At 43.7% G+C, this 22,818-nt stretch overlaps 1 protein-coding gene across 4 annotated transcripts in view; it reads left to right on the top strand.

Annotated features, from left to right (window-relative positions):
* Positions 1-22,818, top strand: part of MED27 (mediator complex subunit 27) — a 161,392-nt gene that overhangs the window by 100,161 nt on the left and 38,413 nt on the right. For all 4 annotated transcript variants that reach the window (XM_044993166.1, XM_044993164.1, XM_044993167.1 and 1 more), the window contains exon 4: positions 13,880-13,973. In XM_044993166.1, the coding sequence (XP_044849101.1) occupies positions 13,880-13,973 (94 nt within the window). The remainder of the gene's footprint in view (positions 1-13,879; positions 13,974-22,818) is intronic.

Raw genomic sequence — 22,818 nt, 5'->3', positions numbered from 1 at the left:
GTGTGAGCTACAATTACTGGGGAATTATAGCTTTGAATTTCCTGCTATCTGTGTTTATATTTTCAACAGCTCAGTGGTTTGAGCATTGGCCTGCTAAACCCAGGGATGTGAGTTCAATCCTTGAGGGGCCATTTAGGGATCTGGGGCAAAAATCTGTCTGGGGATTGGTCCTGCTTTGAGCAGGGGGTTGGACTAGATGACCCCCTGAGGTCCCTTCCAACCATGATATTCTAAGTCACTTAACAGTAGTCTCAGGTTAATGTTGTCTTTGAGATGTTTTCTTTTTTAATTTTTGTGAGTCTCTTCACAGGAGGGATGGGGTGTCCACCCCACACAAGGCCTGCCTTGTTAAAAAGGGCCAGTTAACCCCATGGCAGGCTGCACCTGGAAGAGAGTCAGGGCAGATGAGGTCTGATGAATGATAATGCCCAGCTGGGCAAGGGCAGACTCATCTAATATAAAAGTAGAGAGCAAGAGGGAGCGGCAGAAAGGAACTTTCCAGTCATTCCCTAGAGAGGAGGGTTTCATCAGTATAGTGGCTATCTTCTGCACCAGTGGTGACTGCAGCAGGGCAGATCATGTTGTCAAGACTGGTACCAACCTCAGTGTTGGTACTGAGTGAGAGTATGATACCTTTGCTAGTTGTTAGGGCACCAACTCAGTGGCAATGCAGCCAACATATTGAATTATGCATGAGGCTGGATGTTTCTTTGCTTCTCCGGGAGGTGGCTTCCCTATGAAATCTGGATGACTTTGATTCATTGGGATCAAGTTGGCAGCCATCCTCCCCCTCACCTTTGTTCTTGAGACATTGGTCTAGAAGGTGGTTGAGACCTTCTTTGTATTCAGGATTGATAGCATTTCCACAGTAGAGATGGCCTCTTGGTCCAGTGCTTGCTGGCAACTGATGTTATATGCTTATCCTCACTGGCCTCTGTGGAATCCAGGGGAGGTTCATCATTCTTTAAAATCCTGATCCTACATCCGCTTCACCCAACCATCTAGGGGTATCAGCTCCTCAGCCACTTTGTCACAAATTCAAGCAGAGGCAGGTCCTTTGGAGCATGTGCACTGAACAGGTATATACAGATATCAGTACTGCAGCAAGAGGTTCCAGTGGTGGTTCTTCCTTTGTCCTCCTCGCCACCAAATGACTAGGTAGTGCCGGAGTCTTTCTTCTCAGTGCCTGGAGATTTTAAGGAGCATCAGAATCCTCTCAGAAAAATGGCTTCAGCGTCTTGCATATGCAGGCTGATTTTGTGCAAGGGAATGCACAAATTGGTGGACTACCTTCAGTCTTTGAACCTGAGAAGAGTAGTTCTCATAAATGAAGCACTGCTGTGCAGTACTCCAGCTTCTTTGACACCTATGGCAAAGTGTACAGTCAAGTGTTGTTACTGTGCAGGGGTTGCGTTTCTATTTGCGTCCTGCCCCTAACTCGTTTATCCTGACATGTGAGGTAGTGCTTGGCAGTCTACTTGAAGAGGACTAAACCATTTTGTTCATTGTGTTGACTTTTGTCTGCTGTGTGGATCAGATGAAATGTCAGCTGGTCTCTACTCAAATGATCTCCAGGTGGATAACTTCCTATACCACATCTTATGTGGTAGTTCAGACTATGCCCCTGCAGTCATTACAGGCCCATTTGACAAGAGCATAAGTGACGATCAATCACATTTCTCAGCAATGTCTCAATATTGGCTTCCATGGTCTTCCATACGTACTTTTACTAGACATTATGCTATTACCATGGCCCTAGATCAGACATGAACTTTGGGAAGGCTGTCGTGCAGTCACTGTTTAAATAGACTTCAAGCCTCACCATCTACCGAAAATGGTTGAGAGTCACCTGAGTGCAATACACATCTCCAACCACTCAAAAAAGAAAAGATGGTTACTTATCTGTACTACTTAACTGTTGTTCAAGATGTGGGTGCTGACATGTAATTAACAACTCTTCCTCTGCATCGGAGTCTTCAGCCTTGGATTTCAGTGCAAAGGAATTGAGAGAAGTCAGGTCAGGACCACCTTTATGTAGCTGGGGAGGGGCTAAGGCGACAGAGCTCAAGCACCACCCCTATGGGTACTGTTCATTAAAGTTCTCTGTCTTCAATGCGCTAGGTGCATGCACCTGAGTGGAATATACATCTGTACCTACGTTTCAAAGAACAATAGTTATAGTAAAGTTACATAATTATCTTTTCCTTAACAACCCAGTGTAGAGTCTAAAATAAACTAAGGGAAACATTTAAAAACTCCTACCCCTTAGAGTTTGGAGCTTAGCCTGTTGATTTTTTAGATGCACGCTGGTTCAGCTATTTGAAATTTGCAGGTCTTTGCTGCATTTTTTTTAAAGTGCTTTTGACGTCACTGTTTTATTTTACAAATCACTTACCTGAGGGTGTTGTTGCCAGATAAGCCTGAAAGTAAATCTGCAGAAAAGATTTCTTTTGAATTTGCCCTGTGATGGCCCCCCACCCCCTCAGGCCTTCAGAAACTTCATCTTGTGAAGGAATAAAAGAAAAATGAGTGAGAATTCTCAGTGGTGTGTCGTTCACCTACGCAAAATTCTTCAGAGCTTGCTCTACGGGAAGAGATATAAATGAAAAGATGGATGCATCTTAAATTTGCAGTTCAGTTTTGGCTTTGATCCAGCAAGGAGTTCCTGGCATGGGTGGATGTTCTGGTGTCCCATGTGTTGCACTGGGGCTTGTCTACACTATATAGAAAGTTGTACTACTTTATCTATACTTGTACAGTTAAAGCAGTACACTGCCCAGTGAGGATTTGGTTATGTTGGTGTAAAAGTGCTTTATCCCATATACCTATTTCTGTAGGGGATGGGGAATAACATACTAGTATAAGTCAATGTGTTCACACTAGGACTTTTAGTAGATTAATTATTTTAGTAAAATAAAATAAATTAAAATAAAATTTCACATTTCTAACTGAAAACTTTTAACAGTTAAACTTTTAAGTGCTGACCAGACCTTGGAGTTTGGTTGACCAGAGTTTGCTCCCTTGATTCTTCAGGCCGTCATAGACAGCACAATCGTACTTTTGACACAGGGAAAAATTCTGTTTGTCTCTCCAGATGAACTGCCTGTCCTCCTTGAGAGACACGTAATAATGTGCTTTGGTTGGCTGCCTGAGAGAAATGCAGTTTTCCTCTATGGTGCAGCAAGAATTGGAGTCTTAAGGGAGTAGTGAAAGAATTAGGCAGTGTGACAGGGGGAATAGTTTGAAACAAGCTGAAATGTAGGCAGGAGCAGCCTGGAGTTGCTCTGAGAATGAAGATGTGAAAAAAGAGAAGGAACCCAGTGAAAAGATTCAAAAAGGGGAAGATGGCATTGGAGCAGCTGGAGGAGTCTGAACAATGAAGAGGAGAGGAGCAAGGAGAATATAGTAGCTGAAATGAAAGATGATCAAGGCATGCTAAAGAGTTTTATCAAAAGAGTCAGAAAATGAAGGGTGGATTTTAGAGACATTGAGATTTTGATGAGAGCCAAAAACTTCTGGAATTTTGGAAAAGGGACTGAGGTGTGTTTCCATCTTCAAAGCACGAATCCTCTGCTCATGCCAGCTGTCTAATTGAATGTTTCAAATCTTGTTGCTTTCTCAATGTGAGAATTTATTGAATCTTCCTTCAGGCTCTCTCCACTGCCCATCTGAGCATGCAGTGTCACTTCACGAGAGCTGGCAGAGATCACTGGTTTAATAATTATTGTTAATGGGTACTGCTGAAAAGTCTGCTATGGAGCTGAATTTGCTACGTGCAAAGGCTTGCACAGCAGGTAACTGTTGAATTAAATTATAATTTTCACCCCAAGATTAATAAATTATATTCAGTATAAAAAATTATATCAGAACTGTGGTTTTCCTATTTTTAATGCTATCTTCAGTACACATAACACCTCACATCTGCTTATTCTCTTTATCAGAATGGTAATAATTAAAACTCCACCACTATTAATAACCTTAAATCACATACCTGGGAACAGTGTTTACTGTTACAAATAGTCTGAAGTCTAGTGACTACTTATGGTAGTGAGCACTGTGTTTGGTTAAAAAATTTTTTAGCAGGGTCATTTAAAATCTGTTGCTAATACTCATAAATTATTGTTCAGTTGCTTTTGGATGAAAGCAGCTGGAAAATGGGTAGAATATACTAAAAACTCCAGTGGGTTCATGGCCGGACCTCTATTCTTATGAATACTTATTTTGTTTTACCTTTTAAAACTATTATTCTGAACTTCATTGTATATTTGTCTAGGTTTAATAAAAGTACCTATACTAAAGTATAGATTATTATATATTTACTTTTTAAAAAAAAATCAATATAGAATTTTATTGAATGAATGTCCACTAAATTATCTAATTCACCATAAGTGAGTTAGTTGAGGAAGTGAAAGTCTTATTCCTCAGTGAGCCCACTCATCAGAAAAAGATTGAAAAAATAAACAAGCCTTACAGCATAGACTGAAAACCAATAAATCCAGGCTAAATCAGATTAGGGTAAGAACCTAAATTCCAGAGTTGTATACCCTTGAGGTGAAAATGCCCCCATCCTGGAAGATGGAGGCAGTCTCTAAGGTGTCCAGATCCCAAACATTTTTATGCCTTTATAGGTCAAAGTGAATAGTTTAATTTTCACCTGGAAACCAGTTTTCAGCCACTGTAGATAATAGAGCAGAGGGCGCAGATGCTAACATCTTGTGGGCTTCTGCTATTTACATTGTTGCTCTGCTGTGGAGGATTGTGACTGTATTTGGAATCTGCTGGCCCACTACAGTATTTTGAATGTCAAACTGAATATAATAGTTCTCATGCCCACAACATTTGCCAGATTTATTCCTGTTGTGTGTCTCTCTTTTCTCCTCCAGAATTACTCCATGTCAAATTCTTTGTGAAGCGGCAGTGTTGTAAACATAATGGTGATTTTTCACTAACCTTTTGGCTTACCAGGATATCTGCTAATCAGGATGATTTGTGGGTGTGAAATATTATCCTATTATTATTATTGTATTTATTACAGTATTGCATAAGTGCCAACCAAGAACGGGGCCCATTTTATGTTGGGCGGTGTAGGTGGTCTTTGCCATGTAGAGTTTATAATTTAAATAGACAGGACAGATGCAAGGTGGAGGAAGGGGTATAACATACAAGAAGAATTAACATTATAATGGGCTGATTTATTGTTGACATAATTATCACTTATATATAAAGGAGTAAGACGGTACCAAAAGGACAGCCGTGCTCAAAGCATGTAGAGTGCTGTTTTGGGTAGAATATAATAGTAGCTGGATGCTTTATCAGAACACTCTGGCTTATTCACAGACTTGAAAGAGGAGCAGGATTCACCAATTTCAATTAAGATTTGAAGTGATAGGCAGAGGGGTACATTGTTAATTGTGGATTTGATGGCATCTAGGGAGAAACTTTGAGATAGCCTTACAACTTGACCCAACAAGAGATTCCATCTGTTTTCAGTTACTTTTTTTTTAAAAGAGGCATTTAACATCTTGTCCTACCACAACCCCATAGATTGTATTACAGGAAGTCAAGAGCAGAAGGTTTAGTTTAGGTCTGGTCTGAGATCAAGTATCTCTAGCACCCTGAATGAACCAGAATCTGGTGTCTCCTGCTGTGTAAGTTATTTGGATAAATACTGACCCACAGCTGTAAAGAGGTGTTGTGATTTGTGATGTACTGAGTTATTACTCAGTCTCAAAGCTGACTCTGGTTTGATTAACCTGAACAAAAGGAACCAAAACTAGTGCTGAAGAAAGACTTGGAGAAGCTTGGTTTGATGAAATGTGGTCTAAGTTATATCTATGAAAAAACAGAACCTGGAAGAATAAGTTAATTTAAACAAACAAGAAAAAAGTTGCTTTAGTACACAAGTGATTATTTTGGGAGAGTTTCTTCTACTGCTCTCCAGAACACCCTGAATCGCAGTTCTAGCAGGACAGCAGCACAGTTTGTTTATCCCATGCATAAGAGTTTTCCACCCACTGTACAAATATGATTAAACCCTGTTGTCTGGGAAGGAGTGGAACGATATTCAGAGTTTAACAAGTCTTACAAATTTACCTTTTTTTCCTAACATTATTTTGGGTAATATTTGTTCTCCCTCCCTTTTCCCTCAGTCCCAGCCACAACCCCAAAACAGTGATTATCAATACAAACATTCCTAATGTTTAGATTTTTGTATTGAGTGGAAAAAATGAACAGCATGCATCTTAAACACTATGTGGGATAAATGCTATTTAAATCTTGCCTGAGCTGCTAAACATCACGCTAACATTGGATCACTGGATCTAATCCAGTAAAAAAAAAAAAAAAAAAAGAGGTCATGTTAGAAAACTAAGCCATCTGTCCAGTGTAGAATTGAAAGGCTTTTATAATGAATTACTTGTGACTATTACTCTCTTTTTGGGGGAAGTGGGGTAGCTAGGAGGGAATCAAAGAGCATTATAGGAGCTGTTGCTGCAAAGCTGGCTTCTGAATTACTCCTACGTTGTAAACCTGATCTTTTTAGCGAACAACTGTATCTCAGTGTTCTGCAGAACTAATTAGTGTATTAGAAACAGCATTTTGTAACTGGCTTGGCGATAACATATGGCACAGCTTCAGAAGTGTCTACTGTCTGTTGCAGGCATTGCTCTTCTAATATAAGCTAGAAGATTTTTATATGCTTATTGGCATCACCACTGGGAGGTTTTCAAAGAACTTTGACTCTCTGCTTTCCCTTTCCAGAGATGATTTTTTTGAATTTTTATAACAAAACAAAAAGATTATAGTATTTAGAATTAACTTTGGAGTCTCTGCTAATGTTTATGAAGTAGATGGTTGTCTTTGATTTGCACTTGTTTATGGGAAAACTATTCCACCACCTGAAAACAGAGTATAACATAACAGCCAGCAATGATGATAATTTGGGCACAGCACTTCAAGTCGGATCTAATTTTGTTTGCCGAATTTTACTGCATGTTTAATTGGATGTTAATGAATAATAACTATTCAGCAGTTAGACTATGGATTTTCTGTTGTAAGATATCCTTTTGTTGTGACGTTTGGAGTCCCACACTGCTCTCAGTTCAAGACATGATCCTGAGATATGCAGGGAACTTGAAGTTCCCATTGATTTCAGCATATGTCTGATTTGACCTATTTGTAAATTAAATGGAGAAACAAATCAACTCTACTCTTGGATGAAAAAGCTGATTTTGAATGAAGTGCAAAAGTGTTGAAGGGTGGGATAGTAGGGGAAGAGGAAGAAGGACAAGTGCAGTGAGAGGAGCAGGAAGATATATCTAAAGCCAATGGGGAGACAAACATGATACAATAGTGTGTAGTAAGGAATCTGATTGAAAACCAGAAAATAACTTGTTGGGTGTGGGGACAGGGTTTAAAACCTGTTGTTACAGCTTCATTAGAAAATCCACCATTTTGACCAACTGGTGAAATTGCATTAGATTTGATAAGATTTGAGTTAATTAAATTGATTAATTGATTAATCAACAGCCCTACTTTACTTTGGTAGACCTGGCTTATCAGATCAGACTCACTCAAGAAGTCACCATCATGTAGTCTACATGCAGATGGTATGATTTAATGTTGTTCACTCTTATGTCCATTTTTCCTTGTTAAACTAAATAGGGATGCAGGGGGGAACTATTTGGAGGGGCAGAGAGCTGTTCCCTTTTTCCTTCCTTTTCATATATTTATCGGATAGTTTATTGACATGGTGTCAGACTCTCCACATGCCATTTGCCTTCCATCCCTCTGCCCGACTCTCACCTGGATGATTGTCTTAACCAAAGACATTCTTTTTAAACCAATTCATTCTCTCTAAAGATTCAGGATGTATTTTTTCCATAATAAATCTCTCACCAGTATTTTCTGCTCTTTATAAAATATCATTTATTGACACACATCAAATCTTCGTCCATCACCATGGTATCTAAATTCAATGGAAATTAGAACAAGCATGATATCCAGGCTGTGGAACAGAGGGAGAAAAATGATGGAATAGTATATCGAGGCCAGCCTCCCTTGCCATTTGCCTATTACATATTGAATGATTCTGCATGAGAACCTTGAGCGTGGATAGTGGGACATAGAGAGCTTATTTCCTTGTCCAATGCCTCTATTGTGGAAAATAAGGTTTTCTGCTATTTGTAGATAGTTTTCTTAATTCTTATTGACAGTGCATTTGCCTAGTCTTTTGGAATCCTACTAGTACTAGCTTTGACTTTACTTTGATCAGTGTTATGGTGCTTTGCAAAATAGACTCCACTAAGATTTTTCTGTGCTTAAATACCTTACCCACAAAAAGAATGTGTGGAATGTGGTATAGGATCTTTGTTGGCAATAGTACAAAAGTAGGGCCTTGAGATGAGGAAATGGTTGAATATCTTCTCCTTTAACCTTATAGAAGTGGGAAGCAGGGAACTCAAACTCTAGACTAATTCAATACCTCTGCAGGACAGAGTAGAATATAAGAAAGGTGGAAGTAGCTACCTAGCTGAGGAAGTGGGATAGAGTAAGTCCCAAAGGAAGGAACCATCAAGGCAGACAAGTCTGGAGTGCAAAGACTTAGGTTGGGGTAAGTGACCCCTAGGAACAGCCACACCTGAGAACTTGGAGGAGCCAACAGTATATACAGGTTCATATAGTGTTGTGTTTGAATTATCTTTTAGTAAACAAACAATATGAAAACGTGGCCTTTCAGGTTGGTTGATTTAAATCATTGATTAAAATCTTATTTTGACTTTTGAACTTAGATATTTTCCTAAAGAAAGATTCATTCTTATTGGTTGGTAACCATTAAAATGTTGATTTGTAATCAAATATATCCATACATATTTATTTAAGCAATTATATAGCTTAATAACATGCATTTATTCAAATTCTTGACTTACATTTTTTATTATGTTAGAAAATGGTGAATGGTGTATTTTTTTATCTACTAATTTTTTTACTTGGGATTTGTGTCAAGCTACATTTAGATGGAAATGGGAATTGATTTAAAAATATACAAAAACTGCATTTTAAAAACTGTTTTTATTAGTTAAATAAAACTACCTTAAATATGCTAAATACATAAGGGAAAAAAGCTTATCAAAGTACGTTTTGGATTTAAAACTGATTCCTCAAGCAAAGGAAGTATTAACCATAGTTTGTGAATTAACTAGTTTGGTTTCCGTGGGTCAGATTTTCAAAGGTATTTAGGCACCTAAAGGTGCTGACAGGAGCCGAGTGGGATTTTTCAAAAGCTCCTACACAGGTTAGGCACCTTACTCCCCTTGAAATCAATGGGAGTTGAAATCAATGGGAATAGGTGCCTAACTTCTGCTTGAGAACATTTGAAAATCCTATGAGGTGCCTATCTGCATCTTTAAGTGCCTTAACTACATTTAAAAATTTGTCCTCATGCCGCTCAAGTTTTTAAACTGAGTAGATCTCATCCTTTCCCACCTGTTTTTAATGCATAGATTGGAGGAGGAAACTAGATTTCCTGCTTTTTCAACACCCAATCGATTTCTTAAATTTGAACGAATTAGTGCAAATTAAGAAAATACTATTTGTGTACCTGCTATCTAAACTGAACCCAAATATCATTAAGACAAAAGCTTTGCTAGACAAGTGAAATTGAAAATACTTCCATTTGAGAACATGTAAATACTGGCCTTTGCTCAATTCTAAAGACTGAAAATAATATCCAGACTTAATGCAGTACATGGCATTGTGACAAATTTAGAAAGTTTGAGTTCACCTCAACAGGTAGATGTTTCCCCCAGTACTCTTTAACTCATTAGAATTTGAGGAAGCCTCAATTAAAAATCCTGTGGCTGGCCTGTGCCAGCTGACTCAGGCTCGCGGGGTTTGGGCTGCAGGGCTGTTTAATTGCAGTGTAGATATCTGAGCTTGGGCTACAGCCCACGCTTTACGACCCTGTACGGTGGGAAGGTCCCAGAGCTCTGGCTGCAGCCTGAGCTGTAATGTGTACATTGCAATTACACAGCCCCGCAGCCTGAGCCCCGCGAGCCCAAGTCAGCTGGCACAGGCCAGCCGCGGGTGTCTAACTGCCATGTAGACAGACCCATTGATGCAGTGCTTTTATTTATTTAAATGATCTTAATAGGTTCTGGGAAGTTTAGACCTTAATGATAGATTGTGGTCATTTCAAATTTAACTTTAAACAGATTTTTTTAAAAGGAAAGATATTTACATTTTATAAAGTCTGATTTTTAAAATGTTATTTTTTTAATCCGTCCTCTGACCTTTCCTATCAGATTGTGGATTGCAAGAATTGATGTGTATTCAGTTTTTACCTTTTCTAAGTGTAATATAGAGGTTTCAGGTGGTGTTCAGGAGAATACATTTAATAGGCAACATTTATCTTAATGTACATTGACTTTATCATAAATTGGGACGGCTTCCTATATCTGAAATATGATGTCATGGTGAGCTATAATAGCACAGTAAAATAATTGCTTCTTTTTAATGCAAACTACTGTGTCATTGTATTCTAAAGAGACTAGTTATGATTTAGATGTGTGCTTAAAAAACAAAGAAAACCCTAACTTTTCTAGTATAGATATAGGATTTAGTATTATTTTAACTTCCCTTACATAGTAAAATAAAGAATATTCAACACACGATGTTGGTGTGAGCCTGGCTTTATATATGCCAGACAAGTGGCATAATACTTCTAAATGTTCATTTTTCATTCAATTTTAATTATCACCTGAAACTCCAAAATCTGTTGCCATAGCTTCTTATTTAAATTCTGCAATAATTTGCATTGTTGTCGAAGGCTATGCTGTGTATTGATTGAGGATCTGTTAAGGAGAAACTCCATGTTTCTTAATTAGCATATGGTTAGCAATGACCTCTTTTTTCACACACAAGTGACAGCTGAATTTGCTTTTTGCAGAGTCTGGAGTAACTGGATTCAAGTCATACAGACATATGCTTAGAATAGAAATGTATCAGATGCAGGAATGTTTAAAGTGACAGTGATACATATTGAACACATATTGCACTATCAGTTAGCAAGCTGAGAGTCAATTTCATTTGCATGGGTAAAAACCATTCGTTTTTCTCTTCCCCCTTGTAACAGGAAGAATGGAGCAGTTTTTTATGTTAAAATGTTACAGTAGTTCCCTTCTTTATTTGCAATAAAAGGGTCGAGTTCACCAATTGCATGAGCAGATACAACTTCATTGACTTACTGATGATGCCCAGCAGTGAATTTGGGTTACTGCAAGATAGCAATCAAAGCCTAAATGTCCCCAGTGAAAAGACTCCTTTGGGTTTTTTAAACAAATAAGACTAAAAAGAATAATTAAAAACATAGTTTAAAAAGCAAAATCTCAAAATTGCTTACCCTCCTTAAACAGTTCAAATAATTCCATGTGAGAAATAGTTTTTAGATGCAGAAATGTTTTACTTTCACTTTTGTGGTGGTTAGCTAATATTGTGAAAACTCTTTTCAAAGCCCAAATGTGTGTTAATATGTAAACATGTCCATGTATACCTTCTTCCATTTGTAGCTTTGTAACCAAGTCATGCTGTCTGTAGATGCATTCAGAAGCAACCCAGTAGCACCCCATCTGATCCTGTCCTTAAAGAGCCGGAGAGTGAGCCCTGTATTTTCCTGCTTTGAAAAGGGTTTAACTTTTTCAGAATACTGTACAAAGATTTTATGGTGGGTTTTTATTATTCCAGTGGCACAGTTCACACCACTAGAGTTTAGCTTTTCTATAAACCCTTGTTGTCAGAGGCTTATGACTTTGATATAAAAAAATCCCTCAAGGCTGTTGTGTAGTAATAACGGTCTCAGACTTTGGTTTGAAAATTTTGAGTTGTGGTACATATAAAAAGATGTTTGAATTATTTTTAAAACAAAAAATAAATTTGCTCAACCACTGCAAAAATAAGAACAATCAACATGGGGGTATGTGAACTCTGAAAAACTAGTTAAAGCAATTTGATGGTTACTAAAATGATTGTTTTTTAAATATTTCAGTTCATTCTCACAAATATGCTGTATATACTCATTCATAAGCCGAATATTTTTGGTAAAAAAGTGACGCATCAAAGAGCGGGGGTCGGCTTATAAATGGGTCTACGCCAAAATTTGATGATTTTAAACTCTATGGAATCATTGAATTGAATATCGAATACATTGTCGTGTTGTTTACTTGGAGCGTCCACAGGCTGGGAACGGCAAACTGCGGACACTGGGAGCTGAGGGGCTCCGTGCCTGTGAACACTCCAGGTAAACAAAATGTCCAGGCCTGCTAGCGGCTTTCCCTAATGCGTAAGGAGCCAAAGTTTGCCAACCCTTGAAATACAGGGTTGGCTTATGAAAGGGTCATACAGTTTTTGCTGTTTTTACCTAACCATCTTGGGGGGTCGGCTTATAAATGAACCGGCTAATGAACGAGTATATATGGTTTAAAATTTAGTACATAAAATAGTCTAATCAATTTTGTATTTTGAACATATGTATATTTTTAACATTCATGTTATGGATCTAAACTTTGACTTTACTCATGAGCAGTAACTATTTTCATGAGTATTTTTAATGTGTGTTTGCATTCATCTTTATAATGATAGTATTTGTGTGTCATTATTTTAGTGTGGAGTTAGGTTGCTATATTATCTTTATTATCAGTAATTATTACTAAATGCACCATAAGTGTGCATAGTGCCTTGCAGACAAAAAGTACAAGTTTCTTCCGTAGGTGTATTTAATTTAAATTCCATGAAGTACAAAAGGCTTGCATTCTGAAGTAGTGTATGTAGGTGGGGTGCTATAAAAATCTTTAGGACCAACACTTCAGAATAGCTGTATTACTCTGGCATTGGAAAGCCATGAATGAATTATGTAGGTCTTCTCAAACAAGAGGCAATTTGAACTTTATAGCACCTCATGCTCCCACATGTTGTCACATATTCAATATAATTTTTCCAGAGTGAAGTTATTTTTTGAAAAAAATCACTTATTCTCATTTAGTTTAGAATTATTCCTTTATTGCTCCTCTCTCTGCTTTCACATTGGGTTGTCTTGTTTACCAAAATATATTAAACGTGTGTGACTCTTTGAAGTATGTTAGTTACTAAGGAAACACAGCTGTCATTGGTATGAATGGAGTTCAATGAGTGCACACTGCTAGAAATTCATTGCTGAACTTCTGTTTCCTAGTGCATCCTAGCATATTATTCAAAGGTTGCATTTGTGAGCTGTAGACTTTCATATTACTCCAAAGCGATCTTCCAGTTTACGGCACTTCTAGCATTGAGCTTTGCTGCTGCGTGTCAGTGATGGCTGAATGGAATGTAAAAAACTTAGAGTGCTCCCAGCTCTGACTGATGAGTGAAAGGATGATATCTGAATTAGTGATGATCACAAATGTAATACAAAGTCAACTTATATAATGTCATGGAACAATCCTTGACCAATAACCGATGGCAAGAGGTGTGACAGAAAGGTGCTCAAAAAGTATTTTGGGAGCACAGCCTTACAAATGCTTGAAAATTCTAGAGGAGTTTTGCCGTGAAGGTGTGGAGGGAGTCTACTGATTTCAGGTGCTCTGTAGGAGGAGGAAGTCTTTCACCTTTGGAAATGCAGTAGCTAATTAGGAAGAGGGGAGGGAATCAGCCATCCACCTCTTCTTTCTTTCCCCACTATTCCTTGCACACAATTGGCTAGAATAAAACTTCTGGCTTGTTACCTATTGGATGGTTTGTCAAAATGGATTTTGAAATCTGTACCACAATCTATTTGTGATTGTTTTAATTGCTGCATATGTGGCATAAATAGACTTCTAAAATTTTGGGGTTTTTTTGTTTTGTGTGGCAGGTATGTTGATGATGTGATCAGCCGCATTGATAGGATGTTCCCTGAAATGTCTATCCATTTATCCAGGCCAAATGGAACCTCTGCAATGCTTCTGGTAAGTTCCACCATTTGGTTTTGAGGTAATCCAGTGGGGGTTGAATGCTTAACAGACTAATTTGCTGTTCTTAAAATGAACATTGCTAAAGACTCAAGTACATTTCAGAGTAGTAGTGTTCCTGAGGCTGTTCAATAATGTAGTTCATTTCTTCCCCTTGGTAAGGAAGATGGGAAAATATATTTGACTTAGTCCAAAACCAAAAAGTACTGATCCAGTCCTGGAAGACATATTGGCAGAGTTCAGAATCAGGAGGACTTTGTGGGAATCAGCCCACAGACATGGCAAAATGTGATGATTCCCAGGACCGCTTTGCATTTCTGATGGAGGAGTTGCAGGAAAGATTATTAATTGAACAGGAAAAGCATTAGATGAGTTTGAGGGGAAAATATATTTTTGATTTTTGCACTGATAAAAAGTTTGATAAATAACGTCAGAATGACTGTGTGTCATTTGACACTAAAAAGATTTTGCCATCTTGACTATGGGCCTGATCCTCCAGCATTGAGGTGAAAGGAAGTGTTGCCATTGAGTGCAGTGGGAGCAGGATCAAGTCTTGTTGCTGATTCTTCTTCGAGTGATTGCTCCTATGCATTCCAGTCAGGTGTGCGCGCCGCGCGTGCACGGCATCTCGGAACTTTTTTACCCTAGCAACTCCGGCGGGCCGGCTGGCGCCCCCTGGAGTGGCGCCGCTATGGCGCCTGTTATATACCTCAGCCGGCCCGTCCGCTCCTCAGTTCCTTCTTACCGCCCGTGACGGCCAGTTGGAACTGTGGAGTGCTCTCTGTCCTCCACTGCCCTAGCTCTCGCTACTGTTCTTTGTATATAGTTTGTTAGTGCTTAGTGTAGATAGATTCATAGTTAGTTAGTTAGGTTTTAGGATAGGGTTAAGGGGAGTATCCCCTCCCTTTCCTCCCCCGGTGCGGGCTCATGCCCAAAGCACCGGGCTTTAAGCCCTGCGCAGCGTGCCAGAGGCCTATGCCAGTCGGGGACCCACACGACGCCTGCCTCCGTTGCCTGGGCGAAGGACACCGGACAGATAAGTGTTCTTTCTGTTCCGCCTTCAAGCCACGAACTCGGAAGGAGCAGGACATTCGCTTGAAACAACTCCTAATGGAGGCGTCGCTCCAGCCCCCGGCACCGTCCGCGCCGGCACCGAGAGCTTCATCGGTGCAGAGCACACCGGCGGCACCAAGCCGCTCCGGCTCCGCGGCCCCACGGCCTCAGCCAGCGGCTCTGAAGACCCGGCACCGCTCGCTCTCGCCTTCCAAAAAACACAAGCTGGCGAAGGCACTTGCTAAGGCCCGCGCTGAGGACTCAGCGAAGACGATTGCGCCACCTGCGGCCCCCGCGGTGGCCGTGCACAAGACGTGCACCGGGCCATTGACTCCGGCGCCGCAAGAGCCGTCGAGTCCGGCGCTGCCACACTCCCCGGCACCGACCGTGGTCGAGCCCCGGCTGCCATCTACGCCGGAGACATTCTCCTCGGCGCGCGAGCTGATACAGCTCATAGAGGCACCGAGCCGCCGGCCCCCGGCACCGCCGGCGTGGGCTGTCGTGTCGGCAGGAAAACCGGCCATGATGCTCCGGCCGCCCTCTCCGGACAGACGGCACGGACGACGCTCCCGCTCCCGGTCACGTTCCCGGTCCCACCGTAGATCACCGCCCCGTCGATCGCGATCTCGGCACCGCTCGCCATCGCGGTACCGCTCGCCGTCTCGACGCCGGTCACAGTCCCGGTACCGCTCGTCATCGCGGTACCAGTCGCACTCCCGGCGTCGCACCAGGTCCCGATCGCCGTCGCGTCGGCACCGGCAAAGGTCTCCGTCCCGGCACCGTTCCCGGCACCGTTCCCCGCGCAGCCGCTCCCGGCACCGCAGGTCCGATTCCCGGTCGAGCTCCCGGCACCGCGGCACGCGTTGGTCTAGGTCACCATCCCGGTACCGTGACGACCGGCACCGATCCTCGGCACCGTCCGGGGCCGGACTGCCTCAATCGACGGCGCAATCGATCAGCGCGTCTGCACCGCCATGGCCATCCCGCTCTGCATCGGTCGCCTCCGCGGTGGACAGCGCTGCCCACCTTCCGCCTACCCCGCACGGCCAACCTCAGGGGGCACAGCAGTGGGGATTCTGGGTGCCATGGGCCCAGTACGAGACTCAGGGGTTTCCATTGCCCCCGAAAGCCCCTGCTTCCGAGCGCAGGGTACTAGAGGCGACGGTTAGCCGACCGCCCCCTTCCCCTACACGTGAGCTTGACCGCGAGGGGACCATGCAGCCCGACCCAGCCGATGAACAGTCCGCAGGTCCGTCGACGGAGGTCGCTGTCCAGGGCTTGTCCTCGTCCTCCTCACCGGACGAGGCGGTGGCCGGAGCGTCTACCAAGGAGCCACCGCCTATAGACCTGAAGGCCCATCAAGACCTGCTTTGCCACGTGGCGACGGCTATGGCTCTTCTGGTGGCGGAGGTTCAGGAGGACGAGGACCCTATCACGAACGTCGTCGGTGCAGAGGCTCCCGTGGGAGTGGCGTTACCGTTTCTGTGAACAATACAGAAAAACGCCACCACGCTTTGGCAGACGCCTGCCTCCATCCCCCCTACGGCTCGTGGGGTCGAGCGGAAATATTCAGTCCCCCCCACAGGCTATGAGAATCTCTATACTCACCCAACCCCGGACTCGTTGGTCGTCCAGTTGGTCAACTACAGGGAGAGGCATGGTCAACCTGCCCCTGCGCCCAAGTCGAAGGACGCGCGGCGCATGGACCTGTTAGGCCGCAAAATCTACTCGGCGGGCGGCCTACAGTTGCGCATCGCCAACCAGATGGTCCTCCTCGCCAGGTAGGTCTTTGACATCATGACGTCCCTGGCGAAGTTTACAGAGCTCCTGCCAACAGCCTCCCGCCAGGAGTTCTCGGCGATGTTGGACGAGGGGGTCCAAGCAGGCCTTTTGATGGGACGGACAAGGACGGCCCATCACTCTCCCTACCGGATCCTACCCCTTTATTTTACAACCGCCTTTCCCATTTCTTTTCGGCGTGGTCCCAATTAACAACGGACAACTGGGTGCTTCAAACAGTCCAGTCGGGATACCGCCTTCAATTTGTTTCACCCCCGCCTTCCCACCCACCCTCCCTGTCCCTCTTCAGGGACCCCTCTCACGAGCAAATCCTCTTACAAGAGGTCCAGACTCTGTTGAGCGTGGGTGCCATAGAAGTGGTGCCTCAAGACAGGCGGGGCAGGGGATTCTACTCCCGTTATTTTCTCATCCCCAAAGCGAAAGGGGGGCTACGTCCTATCCTGGACCTTCGCGAGCTGAACAAGTACCTGCTCAAGCCCAAGTTTCGCATGGTCACCTTGGGGACCATCATTCCCTCTCTGGATCCGGGAGACTGGTTTGCCACCCTCGACATGAAGGACGCCTACTTCCATGTCGCGATCTATCCTCCCCATCGACGTTACCTCCGGTTTGTGGTCAACAACGCCCACTACCAGTTTGCCGTGTTGCCGTTCGGGCTCTCCACCGCACCAAGGGTATTTACCAAATGCATGGCGGTGGTTGCCGCAGCCGTCGTCGGATGCATGTCTACCCGTATCTCGACGACTGGCTGGTTCGCGGACAGTCTCGACAGCTGGTGATGGGCCAGTTGACAGACATACTGTCCCTCTTCCGACGACTCGGTCTTCTCATCAACACCGAGAAGTCCACCTTGATCCCGTCGCAGCGGGTGGAGTTCATTGGAGCGGTCCTCGACTCCTCGTTGGCCCGTGCTTGCCTACCGCGATCTCGACATCAGACGATGGTCTCCCTCATCCGGGACCTCGTCTCCTTCCCGACCACGACGGTGCGCTCCTGCCTCCGCCTCCTGGGCCACATGGCATCATGCACGTACGTCACCGCGTACGCGCGGCTTCACCTCCGCCCATTCCAGTCTTGGCTCGCGTCGGTGTACCGGCCGCATCGAGATCCCATCGATATGGTGGTCACAGTCTCCAGGCCAACACTCGAGTCCCTCAACTGGTGGCTAGACCCGGAGATTGTCTGTGCGGGAGTCCCGTTCCATCCTCCTCGCCCGTCCGCCACTCTGACCACGGATGCCTCAGCGCTCGGTTGGGGAGCTCACCTGGGCGATCTTCACACCCAAGGCCTGTGGTCGCCCCAGGAGCTCGCTCTGCACATCAATGTCCGCAAGCTGCGAGCAATCCGTCTGGCCTGTCGCACCTTCTGCACCCACCTGCAAGGCCGTTGTGTGACGGTGTTCACGGACAATACGTCAGCTATGTTCTACATGAACAAACAGGGCGGAGCCCGCTCCTCCCTCCTCTGCAAGGAAGCGATGCTCCTGTGGGACTTCTGTGTGACCCACTCCATTCACCTGGAAGCGTCTTTTCTTCCCGGAGTGCAGAACACGCTGGCCGTCCATCTCAGCAGGTCGTTCCTCTCCCACGAGTGGTCTCTTCGTCCCGATGTAGTACACACAATCTTCCAGAGGTGGGGGTTTCCCCAAGTAGACCTATTCGCGTCCAAGGAGAACAGGAAGTGCCACCTGTTTTGCTCGTTCCGGGGTCACGCGCCGGGCTCCCTGTCGGACGCCTTCCTGTATTCCTGGAAGGATCACCTTCTCTATGCCTTCCCTCCGTTCCCGCTCGTCCACCGAGTGTTACAGAAGCTTCGGAGGGACAGAGCCTCCGTCGTTCTCGTGGCTCCGGCCTGGCCGAGGCAACATTGGTACTCCCTGCTGCTCGAGCTCTCCGTTCGGGATCCCATCCCCCTTCCGTTGTGGCCGGACCTCATCACTCAGGACTTCGGCAGACTCCGCCATCCGAGCCTACAGTCCCTCCATCTTACAGCTTGGTACCTGAGTGGTTGACCCACGAAGAGAGGGACTGTTCGGCGGCAGTACAGCAAGTCCTGCTAGAGAGCAGAAAGCCTTCCACTCGCTCCACCTATCTGGCGAAATGGAAGCGGTTCGCGCTCTGGTGTGACCACCAAGGCCTCAATCCCTTCGTAGTCCCTGTCCCTACCATCCTGGACTACCTCTGGTACCTTAAGGAGCAAGGTCTTGCGGTCTCCTCCCTGAGAGTTCACCTGGCAGCAGTGTCCGCCTTTCGTCCATCTGTGGAAGGTCGGTCCATCTTCTCCAACCAGATGGTTTCCCGCTTCCTTAAAGGCCTGGACCGCTTCTACCCGCCGGTGCGGCGTCCTGCCCCGACCTGGGATTTGAACCTCGTGCTGGCCAAGTTGATGGGTCCCCCCTTCGAGCCCTTGGCCACGTGCTCCCTGCTCTACCTCTCCTGGAAGACAGCCTTCCTCGTCGCCATTACATCAGCGAGGCGAGTCTCTGAGCTCCGTGCTCTAACGGTTAGTCCGCCATACACCGTCTTTCACGGGGACAAGGTGCAGCTTCGCCCACATCCGGCTTTCCTCCCAAAAGTGGTGTCAGCCTTCCATCTCAATCAGGAGATCTTCCTCCCGGTCTTCTTCCCGAAGCCGCATGCCTTGCCTCGGGAGCAACAGCTTCACACCCTCGACGTCCGCAGGGCGCTCGCTTTTTACATCGAGCGGGCGAAGCCCTTCTGGCGTTCGACCCAGCTGTTCGTAGCGGTGGCTGGCCGCATGAAAGGCGAGCCGATCTCCTCACAGCGGATTTCCTCATGGGTTACAGCATGCATTCGGACATGCTACGAGCTTGCTCGCATGCCACCATGCCGCCTCACCGCTCACTCGACGAGAGCGCACGCCTCGTCCGCCGCCTTCCTGGCCCATGTTCCCATCCAGGACATCTGTCGAGCGGCCACCTGGTCTTCGGTCCACACCTTTGCCTCCCACTACGCGTTGGTGCAGCAGTCTCGAGACGACGCAGCCTTCGGCTCCGCGGTATTACACTCCGCCACGTCTCACCCCACCGCCTAGGTAAGGCTTGGGAATCACCTGACTGGAATGCATAGGAGCAATCACTCGAAGAAGAAAAGACGGTTACTCACCGTAGTAACTGTTCTTCGAGATGTGTTGCTCCTATCCATTCCAGACCCGCCCTCCTTCCCCACTGTCGGAGTAGCCGGCAAGAAGGAACTGAGGAGCAGACGGGCCGGCTGAGGTATATAACAGGCGCCATAGCGGCGCCACTACAAGGGGCGCCAGCCGGCCCGCCGGAGTTGCTAGGGTAAAAAAGTTCCGAGATGCCGTGCACGCGTGGCGCGCACACCTGACTGGAATGGATAGGAGCAACACATCTCGAAGAACAACAGTTACTACGGTGAGTAACCATCTTTTCTTAATTGGAGAAGCAAATATTCTTAGTATTAAGATCTTCTCTATTATCCATATTCTCCCAATTTGAGAGATTGTCAGGATTAATCTTTTAATTTAGAGCGCTTTTTGTTTTGAAAAGAAAAGTAAATGGTCAAAAATAGCTCCTCCCTTTAAAGGGATTAATGTGCTGCTTTAATACCTAAACTATTAGATTTGATTGTGGAAGATTGAGTCTACCCAGCCTCAGACATATTAACGATGCCTTCAGCAGCATTATCAGGGAGGGAGAGTTTAATGAGGTAAAAAAATCCTCAGTGAAATAGGTTTGTTCAAATTATTTCTGGGTCAGTGAGTTTCTGTTCCATGATGAAGTCAGGAATTTGGCATCGGAGTGAATGAGCAGTAAAGACTGGATTATCGATAAACAGGTCCAAGATATTAGAGTTACTTCTGTCTGAGCGAACAAGCTTTTATTCCACAAGGACCTATCAGCCACATCAATTTTCACATGCAGCTGCTGTGTTAATGGCAAGAAGAGAGCTTTTAAAAATTTTAGTGTACAAGATTAACCTGTTGAAGGGCGTTGAGCAGTGACCACTCAGCTCACTTTTAATGTATTTAGCTGTTTTTGCGCTATCAAGGTGAGTGATAGAAGTCCCATTATTTGGCACATTTAAAATAAAATAAAATAAATATATACTATAGGTGGGAGAGGAAGTGGATGGGACCTATTCAGTCTTCTTCATCTAACTTCTCATTCCATTTCCTTTTATGATTAATTTTTCGTTATCACGTACACAACTATGGAAAGATTGGATACAACAGCTGTGTGGGTAGGTATGGGTGTATATGTATTTTAAAACACTGTTCAGAAACTAGGGTAATTTCTACAAGGGCATCCAACATTAGCACTCAGATACTGTGCTGATGGTACTGTACATCTTAGATAACAAATATCCACGTGGAAAGTGGTCTCAAGGAGACATAGAATATGGACAGAAAAAGGTTAACCTGTTCAGGTTTCAGAACACTTTTCTTGGTTTACTTAGTGCTTCCTTTATCTTCTATAGTTATAGTGAATAGTAAAATGAATCTAAAATTAGAATCTTTGACAAAATAGAACAAGAAGGTATGGAGTCATCTTAATACACTGGCCTTCAATTTCAGATGTTGGGTCACTGACATTTGTATTTCTCAACAGGGGAAAGGAAAGACTTGCACAACGTGTGCTGATTTATAATTATAATATCCCAGTAGTCATTCTAACCTTCTTTTTTAGTCACTTTGTTGGAAACTTCAGTTAATCAGATGTAGAAAAGAATTCAAGCTTTCATTTAATGTCCAGTCTGAGCCAAAGCTAAACCAAACTGTAAACATATTTGTGACTCAATGTTAGTTGCCATCTAGAATCTGGGTTATTTCTGTAGCATTTGTAGACTTTAGAATCCTCAGTATGGGTACATTCCCTGTACATTTCTTAAAAGGATGAGTTCATTTATCCATAAGTCTAATTGTGTTGATTTTTAGTTTGTTAATCAACTAACATCCCATTATTAATTTTCTTTGAACAGAAAAAAAATATTAAGAGATTAACTGAGTCAGAGGTTAAAAAGCTGGCTTTCATAGGCATTAAAACATGTCATTTGCAATTGTTTGTTTAATCAAATGGAACCACATAATATCTAAGGGGCCATAAAATGGTAGTCCTCATGATGCTTTTAAAGTTGCTCTTAGGTTTATTTATTTATAACATTTTCTGTATGAGAAAATATTTGTCGCCATTTTCACTTTGAACCCAACTCTGCTGGATTCAGAGCATCTCCTAGTAAAGGCTGAGCGCCCTCACCTTATTTTATTATAGTGGGAGTTGAGGACACTCAACACTGTTTAGAATCAAGTCCCAAACATACATTGTGATTTGGGCACCTCGACAGAGTACAGGTAAGGAATAAAGTAGGTTGGAAGAGTTGTTGTTGGAAGAGACTCTTTTTTGCAATAAGTAATAACATGCTGGATTGCATGATTAAATTGCCCTCTGTGTACCTGTCACAGTACCAGCACTAAATCAAAGACATGATTACTGGTACCAGATAACTGCAGTGTATTGTACAAGTGATATTTCCCTTTCAGTTGGTATTCACATAATCCACAATCAGAGATCATGAAACTTTGTTTTAATGTTGTTTGTTGTATATAGTCATGTAATGATCATTTTTCTTTTCAGGCAGCTATTCCTTCTATTTCCCATCTGTCTCAGTTCATGTTGCCAATATGGAATCTTCCATTTTACCCTGACCGCCATAAAAGCTTTTGCTGGTTTCAGGCACAGTCAGTCAGTGAAAGGTGCTATGTGATGGGCAATGAGACTGGTATCTGTGCCACTAGAGAAAAGTGAGTCTTCCCTAATACTTGTGACTTGTCAATATGTGACTGAGAGTCCCAAGTAAGACCAGTTTAGAGTTTCTGCACAACAGCACTTTTTCTCTGCCACAGCAGTATTGGTTCATTCTCTTACTTCAAATAGCAATTCAAAGGACATTTATTATTTTATTTTAAAAAATTGCACCACCAATCTGTTTGCCAAATAGTATTTATT

Source organism: Mauremys mutica, chromosome 18 (genome assembly GCF_020497125.1).
Source record: "Mauremys mutica isolate MM-2020 ecotype Southern chromosome 18, ASM2049712v1, whole genome shotgun sequence".
NCBI lineage: Eukaryota > Metazoa > Chordata > Testudines > Geoemydidae > Mauremys > Mauremys mutica.
The sequence above is the reverse complement of the archived record's forward strand: the minus strand, read 5'-3'. Positions and strand labels throughout refer to the sequence as shown.